Raw genomic sequence first — 15021 nt, forward strand, 5'->3', positions numbered from 1 at the left:
AGCCCACAGCTCCTTAGAAAGCAGCCAGTATCAGCTGCGGGGGCTGTACTCATCAGCAAGGACTGGGGCTGGTGACAGGGACATTGTACTGCTCTTTAGTTTACACTGAATTTGCAATTGTAATTTCAGTGGCTTGCTCTATTGCCTGTTGTTTTGATAGTTAAATAAAAAAAAAGAGGACTTAATTTAATTCTCAAAAACCATTAATTTAAATACTTTAGAGATCTTATTCTCTAGTGGTTGAGTCCTTAAAAAAGTCAGTTAAGTGTAGAGAACAACTATAAAATATTTACTGTGAGAAGATTAAATTTTATTCCCCAATTTAAGGCAAAGCCAGACTAAGACTTGCAAACTATGTGTATTTAAAGTATTTCTCCAGCCTCTCAAAAAGTTGTCATATTTTAATCAGAAAACTTAGTTAGCTAAACTCATCTAGACTATCTCATAAATAAAAAAATAAAAGAGAGGGGGCTGGTTTCCTTTTCTTCATAAGTGCTTTGTGATTTGAAACTCACTATAGAAACCATCTAACTTACATAGACGGCCGTGAGCTGGAAACAAGTGTGATCTCACGGTCACGTACTTCGCACTAAAGCAAGCTGCTCAGAGTTAACTAGAAACAAATTCCTCCCATGCACACCAGAAAGCATCTTCAAAAAAAAAAAAAAAATCTTCAAGCCTGCAAACCCACCTGCTGTGATTCTGATTAAAGAAGGCTGTCCAGTCCCCTCTGTCTGAGCCCTCTTCCTCACTACAGGCTCCAGTCCTTCTGCTGCTTATGAGAGTTAAAAAGAACAAAATCTAAATTCGCCTTGAGAGAAACAAGTGGCTCCTGTTCACTGGTGCAGTAGCCGCAGTAACTACAGAATCACCTTGGTCCAAGCAAAGACTCTGAATAACTGGAGACTCTAGTCTTTCACGATGCACCTGCGTCAGGTGACTCCCACAGGTTTAGGTTGACAGGAGTGTGTGTGTGAGGTTGGCTCTTTACCCTGCCTCTCCCAGACTCACTGTCTCACCTGTCACCACCACAGAGATGTTAAAAGGATCAAGCCAGACTATATAGATAGTTAATGCTAGTGCGTTATCAAATAGGAGAAGGTGTTTAGTTACTGTTTACGCTGGGTTAGTGCTTCTCAGCTTCTCTGTGTATACATGCTCCTTCCTGGAACTCACGGGCAAATGGACAGCTTCATCCCCCCCCCCCCTTTGTATTTCTCCGTGTTGTTTTTCTGGCTGTTCTTCGAATGTGTTGAATATATGTGAAACTGAGGTCATTTACGCTTAGGTGCATCATTAGCCATGACGTTATGACCGGTCTATGAACCGCCCCCGCGGCCTCTGGGGTGGATAGGAGGGGGATGGTTCAGTACTTTCTGCCTTAGCCACAGATTCTTCATTGGAGGTCCAGATTTAATTTATGGGAATCAGTCCCTAGCAAGTAGGATTTAAAAGAATAAATAAATGTTCTGATCCATCGAAATAAACATGTGAATATTACCTTTTCTATCACTACCCGTTTGTTTGGCTCACCTCAAGCTCCTTGCTAAGAGTGCCTTTCGTCAGACCTTTCTACACTTAACTATAAAAGTATTAAGAGCCAGATGTCAGCCGCCAGCTACCCCTCTGATAAGTCTGTGGTTTTTATCCTCTTCGTTGGAAGTTTATCTGCACTGAGCATGCAGTACAGCCATGCTAAGGCTGCACACAGAGCCAAAACTGTTTGCAAATTCATAGACATTCAACGTGAAACGTGTTTTTGTAAGAAATAACCAAGTTGAAGGGCAGAAACATCACTAGAGTGGAAAATGTGCTTTGGATTCTGCGTTTTATTTGAGTTAGATACTAGCAGTCACTGCAACGGCTAGATTTGTTTTCGAACAGGCTACACATAGCTTGATACCAAAGTCCTTTGCATCTGAGAGACAAGGGTTTCCACCTGCCTCTTCACAGCTTTTGTCACACGTCCCTAACACAGACTTAATTTATTCAGTGACTAAACTTTATGAATAGCAGCAGATAACAGCATCACATTTCTGACCAGATTTCTGCCAAATGATTGATGCCCACATGTAACATTTATTTCTGATTTCTGATTAAAATTGACATCATCCACCTAGTGGCCCGAGTCAAACTATTGAAGAACAACTTAGTCTAGTGTAGTCACAAAAATCAAACTTGAAAGGTTCCGTTGCTATGGCACCCAGAATTAACTTGTTAGAAAAGTGTTGCATTTCATAAAACATTGATATTGTCAGTTGGCATCATGTGTATATAGTAAAGTGGTCACTCTCCCCTTTGCAGTGTGTGTGTATGTGTGTGTGTGTGATTAGCAAGCTGTTTTAACATTCTTTTTAAACATAAACAACAACACATAAATTTAACATGTTTAAAGAGAAGGAAAATATTTTTTATAAACCCTGATAGCTTTTCAATACTAATTTTGAAATAACAAATATTTTTAGCCACCTTTTTAAAAATCCAGTTTCTTGTTTTTGTTTTGGTCTTTTATTAGAAAGACAGGGACAGTCTGAGAGGACTGCATCTGTTCTTTTTAGTTTCAGTTTATCGTTAGGTTCGAAACTTAAGAATAGGTTGCAAAAGTCAGAGAGTACCGACCCTAACTCAGCAGCTCAAAGCCGAAACGGTGCGTCTCGCTGTCAGGAGACAAAAGTCGCCTTCGCCGGGATGATGCATGACATCTGACTTTGGAACATCTGGTGGTGGTGGACTGCGACCCCCAGAATTTTATGGAAAAACATGCAGAAACTCGGCTTTTTGTGATTACCTGAAGTCACTTTTCAGGAGGATTTTAATTTGTCGGCGACAAGCACACCGGAAATCCTACCTTATTGAGAACAGAGCTGTTTGCTCCCAAGGGGATCCCGAGCTGTTGCCGGCTTATGTTTATCATTATGTGTCCGCATCCTAAGGAAATTTCGCCTTCCCGTGCTGCTGCTGCCTCAGTCCGTGCTCTTTTCTATAGGAAGAATTTAAACTGTAAAATTTGAGAAGCTTTGCCGACTGTGGAAATTTGAGATCCTTGCCTTCCCCCACTTTCCTGCATATAACATATTTTACAAAAGCATTGCGTCCCAGTGCATTCTACATGTCAAATTACACATACTTTATCTCCAAGGAGTCTCAGCCTTGGACTGCAAAATTATGAAGCCCCAAAGCCCTTTCAGAGTCTAGTTGTCATTAGTAAAGGCGCTGCATGGGGATTTAACGAGAAATTAATTTTAAGTCCTTTTTTTTTAACTCCACCATTTATTGAAAATGGTGGGCATCGTAGGTCATAGTTTACAAATACAGGGACAAGTCTGAAGTAGGTCAAAAATCTTTGCTGGTTTTACCTGGAAACCAAAGTGGTATTGATGTGGTGCTAGGTTTTATGTTTCTGATGCCTAATTTAGAATTCATAAAAATTAAAAATCAACTAATATTTTAAAATGTATGGGTCCCTGGATCATCACAGTATAGTGCCATGTTTTAAAAATATACTTTTAGCTATATTATAAATGAAAGAATGAGTTATCCTTATTATCTTTTCATCAGCTGTTATTATAAAATAGCAAAATTTAGAAAACTAGCTTAGGAAAGCAGGAATCTAATCTCTAACAACAATTTTGGATTAATATAAGGCATTGATTTAATACTAAATTTGGTTTTAAAATTTGTGCTACTTCAGTTTCTACAGGCAATACATCAAGAGTCGCTGAGATTTTCATATTAAGATGTTAATATTGTGGCATATTGTGACTGAACTATGAAACTTTTTTTTTTTTTTTTTTTTTTTTTTTTTTTTTTTTTTTTTTTTTTTGCCTATCTATAATGTCATCTCCAACTGGGTGTTAGGTAGCTTGGCTGTATCCAGGGAAACCCAGAGATTTCAGAAATGGTGGTTGTTTCCAACTTCAGAAAATAACTCCATTTTTAAAAATAGAATTGGAATGTAAGTAAATATATATACTCAGAATTTAAATGAAAAAACAACACTAGTTTGGGGTTCAGTTCATTCTTTAAGTAGCTCAAAGAAATGTTTAAAAAATTTCCTTTCAACTTGCCAGGGATTTGCATCAAAGATAAAGAAATGGAGGCTAAACAACAGGCATTGAAGATGTGTCCCAGAAGTTATATAATAGAGACCTCAGATCTGAATTTAGTTAAGACTGTAATTTTACACTTTGAAATTTGCTGAGAAAGTTTGACTTAACAGTAATACGTTTCAGCTTTTTTATAAATCTGGGTAAAATTATATCATTCATATATCGCCTTGTTTAGTTATATTGGTGTTCGTGGTCTGCATCCCATGTGCATAGTATTGAGACAGTGAAGTATACATGTAGGTTAGAGGGTATTCTGTTGCCTTGGGGGTTTGGGTGGGAACCCTGACTACTGAAGAATGACTTACAGATTTAATACCATGGAAAACTGGCATATACTAACATACATGCAGTCTAAGCTCTGTTTTAAAAGCGTGATACGTAGTGTTTAAAGCATTAGCTTAAGTGAACATAAGTGCATACATGGGTGAAGTTGTATTTATTTAGTTCAGTAATTTGCAGTTGCTGGCGCATGGCCCTCTGCAGGTCTCCATGACTCATGTACTGAGAAAGTGTGATTCAAGATATCCGAGTCACTCTTTCTCATTTGCAGAAACTCATGTTTTGACTGTGGGCAAGTTTTCATGGCAGATTTAAAACAAATATTCTGTGATAATATTTGGAAGCAGGGTGATGTCTAACCTTACATAAGTGGGATTAATATAAGGTTCATGGACTTTCAAGCTATCAGCTTCATGTCATTTTGGAAAACTAGTTTAGTCTTTCTTATATTCTCAGTATTTAACTCTTGTGCTTCTAGTTATGACCTCTGGACAACTATCTCTGTATAGAAAGAAATCTGTTGTTTTGCTCATCAGTAAATGAATGATGACTAAATTATATTAGGATAGAAGCCTAAGTGCCAGTACAATAATAAATTGCATCATGCTGTTTCAGAGTATACTCTCCTTGAAATGGTTGGTAACTCTGTCCTTCAAGCTGTAACTGAAGCTACGCCCGTCCTCACATTCTTTTGATACGCTAGATATTTTAACTATTTCTTGAGGTCTTGATTTACCTGTCTCCCTGTATTTTCCTTTGTCAGTAGCTCCAGGGCCTAGCCCAGGACCTGTGCTCCCCACCAGGGGGCCACACCAGACTCTGACTTATGGACTGAGTGCAGCCTGCTCTGTGGTCCTGCATTGCCTCCTCCACCCTCCTTGGAGTGGCTAATGTATTTGGGATGATTTCTTATGTGTTTTAAGGCTTTGCAAAGAGCTGCTGGGCTGTGTGCTATTACGGATGCCATAACTCAGGTTTGACAGTTTGCATAGCTGAATCTTCAATGAGTTGGCCTGCTGTTTCACATACCTACTTTGCTGTTGATAAGGGACTCCTTTAACTTGGAAAATCTCAAGAGGAAAACAAAAACCCTGTGATTTTTAAACATTCTGAGGTGTCGGGCATGAGAACCAGTAACTTTTCCTATATTACTATGCATCTAAAGAGGTAACTAGACAAAAGCTACAGAATGGTAGAAAACAACAATAATGTGAAATAGTGATTGCAATTTTGTTGATGCATGTGGAGACCTGGAGAGATTAAATCATACTAGAGTAAAGATTCTCTTCAGATACAATCCCAGATTCCATGCTGTGCCGATTATATTATGCAACCTTACTATAAAAACAACATAACGATTTGGTAGGGGCTACTGGAGCCACAGTGTTCTGGAATGGTGAACTAATCTTTCCAGTGATAGATCATTGTCACACTGAGGCAGGAGATCACGGCTGATGAACTTAATTTTTTAATGGGGTAAAATGATGATATGCATTTGTAAGGTCTTGAGGGATTCCATGAAGTATCCAAATATATAATATAATATATATAATATATGTGTATATGTGCATATAACATATATATTAATATCAGAATATTCTACTCTCTTTACTATTTTCTATTTCTGTAGCAAAATACCTGAAACTGGTTAATTTATAGAGAGCAGATAAAGTGGCTCTTGTTTCTGGAGGCCACATTCGATCTCTTCTTTTTCTTTAAAGCCACTGCTGTTCTCACAGGGGCCATGATGGCTCATCTTTATGACCTCATCTAGCCCTAGGCTGCTTCCCAAGCCTCCATGTCCAATTACCACTGACCTGGGAACTGAGGAAGTTCTCGGCATGTGACCTTTAAGGGCCACATTCAAGCAGTCAAAGTTGCATCTAGTGAAACAGAGACGTCAATGCAGGATAGCTAAAATCTCAGTAATATTTCATTTATCTTTAACTGAAAGGGTCTGATTCCATGCATTTATAATTATTTTTCTTTTCAGTGCATAAAAAAAATCTCTGTCTCTTCTGATCTCATGACCTTTGCTTTCTAAAAGCATAACAAGGAAATTGAAGTGAATTTTATATTATAAAAATCAGGCAAATGAAGATGTATTTTGCCTGCATTCATGGTTTTAGTAATTTGGAATTATTATATACTGCTTGCCTCCCTTGATGGCTGTGGTGTGCAGAGCAGTCCAGATGGCCACTACATAAACAACTGGAACTATGCTTGCACAGATCTCTTAGCATAGCTCAGAGGCTCCTGATCCTGGGACATCTGTTTCTGCCCTTGTGCATTACCTTCATGCGCAGTTGGCTTTTCATCTTCACATGCTACATGGCCTCCTTACTTCTTATGATGTGGAAGAGGCTTCCAAGCCTGCTTCCTAACTCCCTGCACTGCTCAGTGCTCTTTTATAAAACTGCGATAACCCAGTCTGCCTTCCATGTCATCTTTTAAAAAGAGTCCCTAGTTCATTTTTTCTCTTACTCTTGCTGTTCTCAATATTAATACATAATAGTGCTGCTGGGGTGGCTCAGAGGGTGAAGACACATGCCATACAAACCAGATGACTTCCGTTCAACTCCCAGGACCCATGGTGGGTGGAGAAAACTGACTCCCAAAAGTTGTTCTCAGAACTCTGGGTACACTCTGTGTCCTGAGGACGCCCCTCCCTCCCTGCCTTTCTCCTCCCCGCCTTTCTCCTCCCCTTTCCCCAGCACATGATCCACTAATAATAAAAAGTTAGAAGTAATACATCTGAGTTTGAGGAAGAGACTGAGCCCACAGGCTTAGAAGCGACGGATGCTTGGATCTTCCTTGCCTGGGCAGAGCAGTTTTTGACCTCAGACAATTTCCACAGTCCGTCTCTTCACTCATGAAATGAAATAGAAATGAGATAAAACACATAACTAATTGAGCACATAGCCTGGCACTATGTGAGTATTATTAACATATTTGGAGTGGGGCATAGCAGTTGCAAAAGCACCTTCAGAAGCAAATGCACGTGCCATTTTGGAGTTTTACAAGGGCTTTCTGGAGGGACTGTGACTTACCATGAGCATTTAGTATGCAGCTGTCACTGTAAGGACATCAGGCTTCATGTTCATCCTTCTTGATGGACCCCAAGTGTCTGGAGGAAAGCCCCTCTTGACTCCTGTGTGGATTGTTCATTGAACCTGGTGGTGTCATGATCATGCTGGAACACATTAGAGCTAGATGCAGCCAGTCCATGCACCCTGCGCTCTCTGTGAAGAAAGACACTGGTTCGACTCTGCCGTAGACACTACATAAAACCTTCTATATGGCTCTGTAGGGTAGGCCATTATTTAATTCCTCATTCTATGCACTTGCTATTTCTGAACTAAATGTCAGCAAATATAATTTTTAAATATGTATGTGCTTAAGCTGGGTATGTGTCTCATATCTGTAATCTCGGCACTTGGGGGTTTAGGGGGTTGGGAGCTGAAATAGTAGAATTGCCAAGAGTTCAAGGTTAGCCTGGTCTACATAGTGAGTGCAAGGCTGCCCAGTGAGACCCTGTCTCAAACAAAACAAAAACCAAAATAAGTAAAATAAAGCAAAACATATGATTGTACTTTAGTAGCCAAAAGAACAGATAAATATAATTAGAGTCTCCTGACAGTTCAGCACACCTGGTGGTATCTGTCATGCAGCTATAGTAGAGAGAGAGGTTTTATCCATATATTAGTCTGTACATCTGAAAATGAGATTCAGGCATTTCCTTTCCAAAGTGTATATGTGAGTGTGAGCATGCATATGTCCGTCTGTCCATCCATCCGTCCATCCGTCCATCTGTCTGTCTTTATCTGCTGACATGTGTATATGGCTTCCTTATGAAAAACCTGATGTTGAACAAGGCTGTGCTATTTGGGTGGAGCTCAAAAGAAAAAGCTCACTCATAGTGCTATGAGTGATTTGCATATAAGCCAGTTCTTTGAGCACAGCTGCTTGGTTGATCCAGACGTCTTAATTCCAATTGCTTTACAATATGTTCCACTTGATGTCTGTGGAAGAAATAACTAATGGTCCTTGGTTAATGTCTTTGATTTAGCAAAAAGTTAGAATTTCAAACCAGATCAGCTCTCTGAGGCGTGTGCTAATTACACTGAAATCTCCATCCATGGTCTTCTGTTCACTGTCCTTGAACTCTCACCCTGATTTGTCAATGACATTTTTGTGCATGTAATCATTTAATTCTATCCTATTTAATTTTCACTCTTGGCTTCACACAAAGCCATCAATTTCTGTAACCTAAAATGAGGACCTTCATTCAGATAAAACTTGGATTCTTTAGTCTTTTTTTTTTTCATTGTCACTTGATGACAGAATCAGTATTGTTTCATAAAACCTGAAATAAATCTTAAAAAGTATAAACTGGAGTCCTTGCCCTTTTTGCTGTTCCCAGCCTCAGAGGGTGATGCCATTTCTAGTTCAAGTGTGTCTGGGTGGTAGATGTTTCTTTCTCTGCTGGTGCGGACATGTAGATGACTTCTGGGAATAAGCAGAGTTCACATCCTTGAGTTAGGAGCTGTTTGACAATGCTCAAGTTGGCTGCTGTCTACAATAAAGAGACTGAGGATAATGAGGGAGATTGGCTTTCCAAGTCAGTGGTTACAAGGGTAAAATCAAAGTCACTTAGTGAAATGGTGTGTCTTCATTTTCTGTACATTGCTGTGTCCACAGCTAATTTGCTTACAAAGAAAGTGGTATTCAAGGAAGATGGGAAGACAGCCAGAGTCCTCTGACATATAACTGAGTTTATTCCAGATTGACAATTTAAACCTCTTTCAAATTTCCTGTTGCTTTGAAGACAGTGGAAGACCCTCCACCCTGTCTGTCTGTCATCCAGTTTGGTTGTTAGAGGTAGAACGTGTACATGGCTCTGTACACTTGTGTAGTGACATTCTGTGGTTGTTCATGGAGATTTCTGTTGCCGGGAAGTGTAACACTGGTTTGGCCTTTGATTCTGTAAGTCATTGTGATTAATGAGACCAAGGAGCAGTCCATCCATGTCCATTTGGCTCTCTGAAGTTTACTTATTTGATCGGCATGGCTTTTCGGTTCCTATTACACTTGTACTGATGAAAATAGGTTCCCCTCTGGATACAGACTGAATACTGTTTCATGATCTCTTTGTATAAAATATTCATTCAAATGATAATTTAGACAGACTGTGGCAGGTAAGACTTCACGTAATCCTTGGGAAGCAAGGCAGGATGGAAATAGTTGAATTTAAATCCAAGGGTTTTATTTCAGATAATAGTTAAAAAAAAATAATGCTATTTTCTTTGGAGTCATTTAATTATATCTTCTATCAGTTTATTTTTAATACCTTATTCAAATTTAATTTAAAAAATGTATATAACAGTTCCCCCCCCCAAAAAAAAAATTTTGTGCATTGTTTGTTTTACCAAAATTTTGATTTTATGTTTTTGAACTAGATGCCTTCCCTTATGGAGCTTATGGTCTCCTGCGGAGGCAAAGAGTATGGGCCATGCTTAGCCCATCAACATGGGTGCTCAGGGCAGAAGTTCCCTCCGTTACCTGTCTGTGCCATTGAGAAATGACGGTGAAAAGAGGTAACCTCATGTGAGGTTAACACCCGAGAGGTCAGCACAGACCAGACAGGCAGTGGACTTGGGATATGGGAGCCACGAGCCAGCAGCATCTTCAGAAGCCTGGTTATGAGAGTAATGACCACAGTCCAATTCCTGACACGTGGCTGAAACACAACAGAATCCCAGGCATGAACTTAGGAAAGCAACGCATTCATTTTATAAATTCAAGCAAAGATGCAGGAATCAAGAGAAAGCATACATCGTCACTAATGTCAAGCTGTAGGGTTAAGTGCTGTGAGCATTTGCTGTGCTGTCTTACTTGACATTTCTACTTACAGAAGTGTGGTTGATGATCCTTCATTGGTGCTGGTGATAGATAAAGGTAGCCACAGAGGCACGTGCATATATTCTAAAGTCTTTCAGGGGAAGTTGGGATCGCACCATCATGCTACTCATAACAGTACACCCGGACATTTTGATATCCATAGATGTAATTGTGTCTTCAAGATTTGAGTTAGTTTAAGTGGAAATGTTTTAGTTCTGTGGATGAAAACATGTTAAAGTCGCCCGTTTTGATCCTTCCCTGCAGGAAGAATGTTTCTTGAACCTAGAGGCGCCAATATCTAGAGTATGTGGATATGACACCCCGTTTCCTCACATCTTTGAGCCCTTTTATATCCCAGACAAATGGAAGTGCTATGATGCCCTTCGCAAGATGATCAACTATTGATGACCGAGGTAGGTATTACCCACGCGTTGATATGTGCAGGTGCCCTTTGTATCCTGTTACTCCAGTTCACCAGTGCCACCGTCCAGTGCCTTATGTTCTGGTAAACAGTAACTTTCAGTGCCACCAAAGTGTTTCCTTCATAAAACTGCTTAGACTTCTGCTAGTGTATTTACACCCAGCCAAAATGTGTCCACCATATTAAGATTTATAGGCTCAGTGTGCTAGCATTAAACAGTCAAATACATTTTCTCCCACTCTTCTCCCCGTTTCCCCCTTCATTTCTATGCATTGTCCTGGCTGTTTTAAATTGCTTGAGTAGAAGCATAATTTCCGTTGCTCAAAAGGGGTTTCTCATGCATCATTGACTCAGGCACTAGTTGTTTATAATATGATGAATGACATTCAGAAGTTTATCTTCATGGTATCCATAAAAAAACAATTTTTTTTTTTCTTTTGAGGAGAAAGCCTATTTAGTATAGAGAAATGTTTATTTAAAAAAAAAAAAAAACCAAAACCCCAACATCGCTGTTATTTCCAGAACCTTTTATGACAGGTGAATGTTTTAATGGTGTGTGTGTGTGAGAGTATATGTGTGTGTGTGTGTGTGTGTGTGTGTGTGTGTGTGTGTGTGTGTGTGTGGTTTGTTTTGAAACAAGCTCAGGCAGGCCTTAAGCCACTGCCTCTTGTCCTGCTTCTGCCTCCCAAGTGCTGGATTCACAGGCATGTGCCACCATACCCAGCTTGTGAATGTTTCATAAATATTGGATGAGAAATTCTATTTATTCTTAGTGTTTCCTAAGTTGGGCTTATCAAGTCTGTCAGCAGTGCCGTTCTAGGAATTAAAAAAAAAAAAGCATATCATTAAGATATTCTTGACTTTATCTGGTTTTTAAGTTTTTAATATAGAGGTTGCCAGTACTGACACCCTGCTTTTAAAGCGTTCCAAAATGATGAGATGAGATCGGAAGCTTTATATTTTAATATCTGAGTTGTCCAAATAATAATAATAATAATAATAATAATAATAATAATAATAATAATGATGATGATGATGCATTGTGAGGAACCAAAATTTCATCAGAAACTAAAAGAGAATAAACTCGGCCTGGCGGCCACAGCCCCTACCTATTCAAATCCAGAAAGATGTAATTCTTAAATTCTGTAAGTGCATTACAGAGCTAGCTTGTAGAAAACCAGAGAAAGCATTTATGCAGATCATGCCCCCTTCTGTTACTATATTCCCACAGTTTGACAGCTGTGTTTTAAGAATATTGTTACAGGTGTCAATTAAGGGTGCTGGCCACTCTCCCTGCAGGTACTTACGTCTGATGCCTCTTTAAATGTCTGTGAAAATAGTAAGTTTCTCTAGTCAGAGGGAGGCCCTTAGGGCTGATTGGAGATCTTCCTCTGGGGAGTCTCTCCATGGGCTGGGTGCTAGAGAGTCAAGGAAATGTGGTCGCATGCTTCGCTTGCTAATGTTAAAATATTTAAAAAATTTTTTTTTATGTCTCTAAATTTAGGTTGTGTGTTTGATTCTAAATGTAAGCAAAGTATGTAAACTCATGCCAACAACGTGATAAAAGAATAAAACAGCTTTTTGGTGGTGAAAATTAAATATGTTATTAAAGAAAGTAAGCACGTCCAGAAGGAACTAAGAATGCTTCTAATTGTTACTGATTTCTTTTACAGAAAACCAGGAAGATCATGACTAGATATGGAAATATTTTTCTGAAACCTTTTTTTATATTTCCTTATACCTCTTTCTTCTTACATATAGTTTTATGAAACGAACTATCATGGATATTGGCTGACGAGCTGCGAATTACTTATCACGTTAATACCAATGGATTGAGTGCGTGAGAGCAATGCTTTAAGGAGCACAGGGGCAGCGATCTTAAGATTGTTTCGTGACTATAAATATCGGGTGGTGTTGTATTCAATAAAGCCAAGTCACGTTGCCTTCAGACTGTGTGTGTCCTCTTCTTCAGTTCGGGAAAGAGGGTTTTCAGTGTAGAATAGTGGGTTGTTAACTTGCTAACTGAATTTGAGTTAAAGTAAAAATATTTATTCTAGAAATGCTGATTTTTCCACTTTGTTGTATTTGGTTTCATTCTTTTATGGTCAAGATGGTTTTGTGTTGGCATAACGTTTGGAATGTTTTTCTCCCTCTCTCCGTCTTGGTTCAGCAAGGTTACTGGTGGACCGGGCTCCTCCACACTAGTGGGACTGAATCAGCCCTGATGTTACCTACCTTTTCTCACTCAGAGAGATGGACAATGACATGATCCTATTCATTATAAAGTTGCTAAGTTCTAGCTTCCATTGTAGGTCTTTTTTTTTTTAAAATAATACTTCGCAAAACAAATTGAATTTCTATTTATATTCTTGTGTAGATAAGAGAAAAATATTAGCAAACAGTGATTGCTTCTGCCAGGTGGAGCCTCTCCTAGGGCTCCTGTCCGGGTCGGGGTGGGGACACTCTGTCTTCACTGCTCCTCATCAAAGTTCTAGAAGATTTGAAAACAGCCTAAGGAATTCCCCACAGAGCCATCACCCACATCTGCTCTTGGAAATTGAGCAATTTAACTCTCCTCCCCTTGCATGGTCCCCGAAGACCTTTCTTATTCAGACTCTGACAGAAAGGTCCATGCTAAGGACTGGATTCTCCTTTCCCATTGCCCGTAAACACTTAGGAAACTAGACATTTCCTTATAATTACCAATATGTGTTTTTCTTTAGAACTGTAATTGTAAAGACTGCACCCTAGTAATTTTTGCCAACAATTGGAGAAGGCTGCAGAAGGTAACTGGCGGATCCTCACTGACTTGGAGGCAGAGTAAAGGCACTTTCCCGCAGGCTCTGGTGCAGTGGGCTGGCAGCTTATGAGGGGGAAAGCAGAGCCCTGTCCTTGGGTTGAAAATAGAAAGTCCTGTGCAGATAGGATGGGAAAAGTTGCAGGTTGTCAGCCACAGTTTGGAAAAGAGTGAGTTCAGTTGGCTTGCTGAACAGGACATTCTGGGTTTTAGATGCCAAAACTCTGTCTGGCCCTTGCCTTTGCTCTGCATTCCCCCCAGCAGGCTCAGTAGTAGGGATGGATCATCTACTCGCCTGGTCCAGTGAGCAGGACATGTGCCACAGTCGGCCACATCTTGCCTATGTCCATCCTACGAGAACATGATGTCTCTAGTTGCATCATTCCTTCCGTCGCTGTTACTTAGGACTGTGTGAACCTCTTTGTTACTTATTTTGCTACTGTGTCTTTACTAATTTTTCTATCCATTGGCATTTTGCGAACTTTCCCTTAGTTACTGAAGACTTAATTTCTTTAACTTTCTTTTAGAAACAAAAAAGTACAAGACAAGTCTGGGGACAGTCTGTACACTAAGTATGGATCCTGAGAACATCATCTCCGTTCTCATCGGCCCTGCAGGCCCTCGCTGTAAATACACCCTTCCTAAGACAAACATTTAACAGTTAATAATTAACCTTCAGCTCAAAACAAAAACATCTATATAACTGTATTTTTATATATAAAACAACTCTTCTATGTCATACAAATTAGGGAAATAGTGTCAAGATGGCACTTGGGGTGTTAAACAAATAGCAATCTAACCTCCCACTACTGTAGACTAATCTCATAAATGTCTTCCTATCAAAGCATGAATATAGATAGGATAATTTAACTTCCCATACTTCCAATGGCTCTAGCCTCTTTAAAAGCATGTCCTATGGCTGAAGGCGCCATGCATTTCAGACACTGGTCCCAGAGGCCTCTCAGCTGGGACTGACATGGAAGTCTCCTCCCTGAGGACTAGCTTTCATGGAACTAGAAGGTGCCATGCAAGTAAACAACTGCCCTCTACCCAACAGTGATGCCTCTGATCCACAACAACCATCATGGAGCAATAACCCCAAGGGTGTAATAGTGGCACTCATACCTTATTGGTAACAAACAACTCTCTAATTGCTCAACAAGAGACCCGGTCAACAAGAGGGAAATCATGCCTGGTAGTGGAAGCCTAGGCCACTACTCAGGGACAGTGAAGTCATGGGTCTGGGAGGAGAACCTACACCTGCCACTTTATTAAACCTATAAACCTAGATACTTTCTTACTACGTTCTAAGTATTCTAAATATTTGTCCAATTACCCAGTGATAAGTATAGCCCTTACCCCTTATCAAAGAAACTTCTGTTTGCAACGGATGAAGACTATTATAAAATAAAACTATAAGTAATCAAAATATAGAGTTATGGAGTGGAACCCAGTCCCAACTTAACACACACACACACACACACACACATACACACACACACACGCATACACAC

General features: G+C 39.7%; 1 protein-coding gene across 2 annotated transcripts in view; it reads left to right on the forward strand.

Annotated features, from left to right (window-relative positions):
* The window catches only part of Bckdhb (branched chain keto acid dehydrogenase E1 subunit beta), a 185470-nt gene extending 172810 nt beyond the window's left edge, over positions 1-12660 (forward strand). The window contains exons 10-11 of one of the 2 annotated variants that reach the window (XM_031346342.1): positions 10554-10702; positions 12384-12660. In XM_031346342.1, the coding sequence (XP_031202202.1) occupies positions 10554-10694 (141 nt within the window). In that variant the 3' untranslated portion in view covers positions 10695-10702; positions 12384-12660. The remainder of the gene's footprint in view (positions 1-10553; positions 10703-12383) is intronic. The other variant, XM_031346343.1, reaches the window with a different exon arrangement.
* Positions 12661-15021: the final 2361 nt, after the last annotated feature.

The sequence above is a fragment of the Mastomys coucha genome, unplaced genomic scaffold (genome assembly GCF_008632895.1).
Source record: "Mastomys coucha isolate ucsf_1 unplaced genomic scaffold, UCSF_Mcou_1 pScaffold23, whole genome shotgun sequence".
Classification (NCBI taxonomy): Eukaryota; Metazoa; Chordata; class Mammalia; order Rodentia; family Muridae; genus Mastomys; species Mastomys coucha.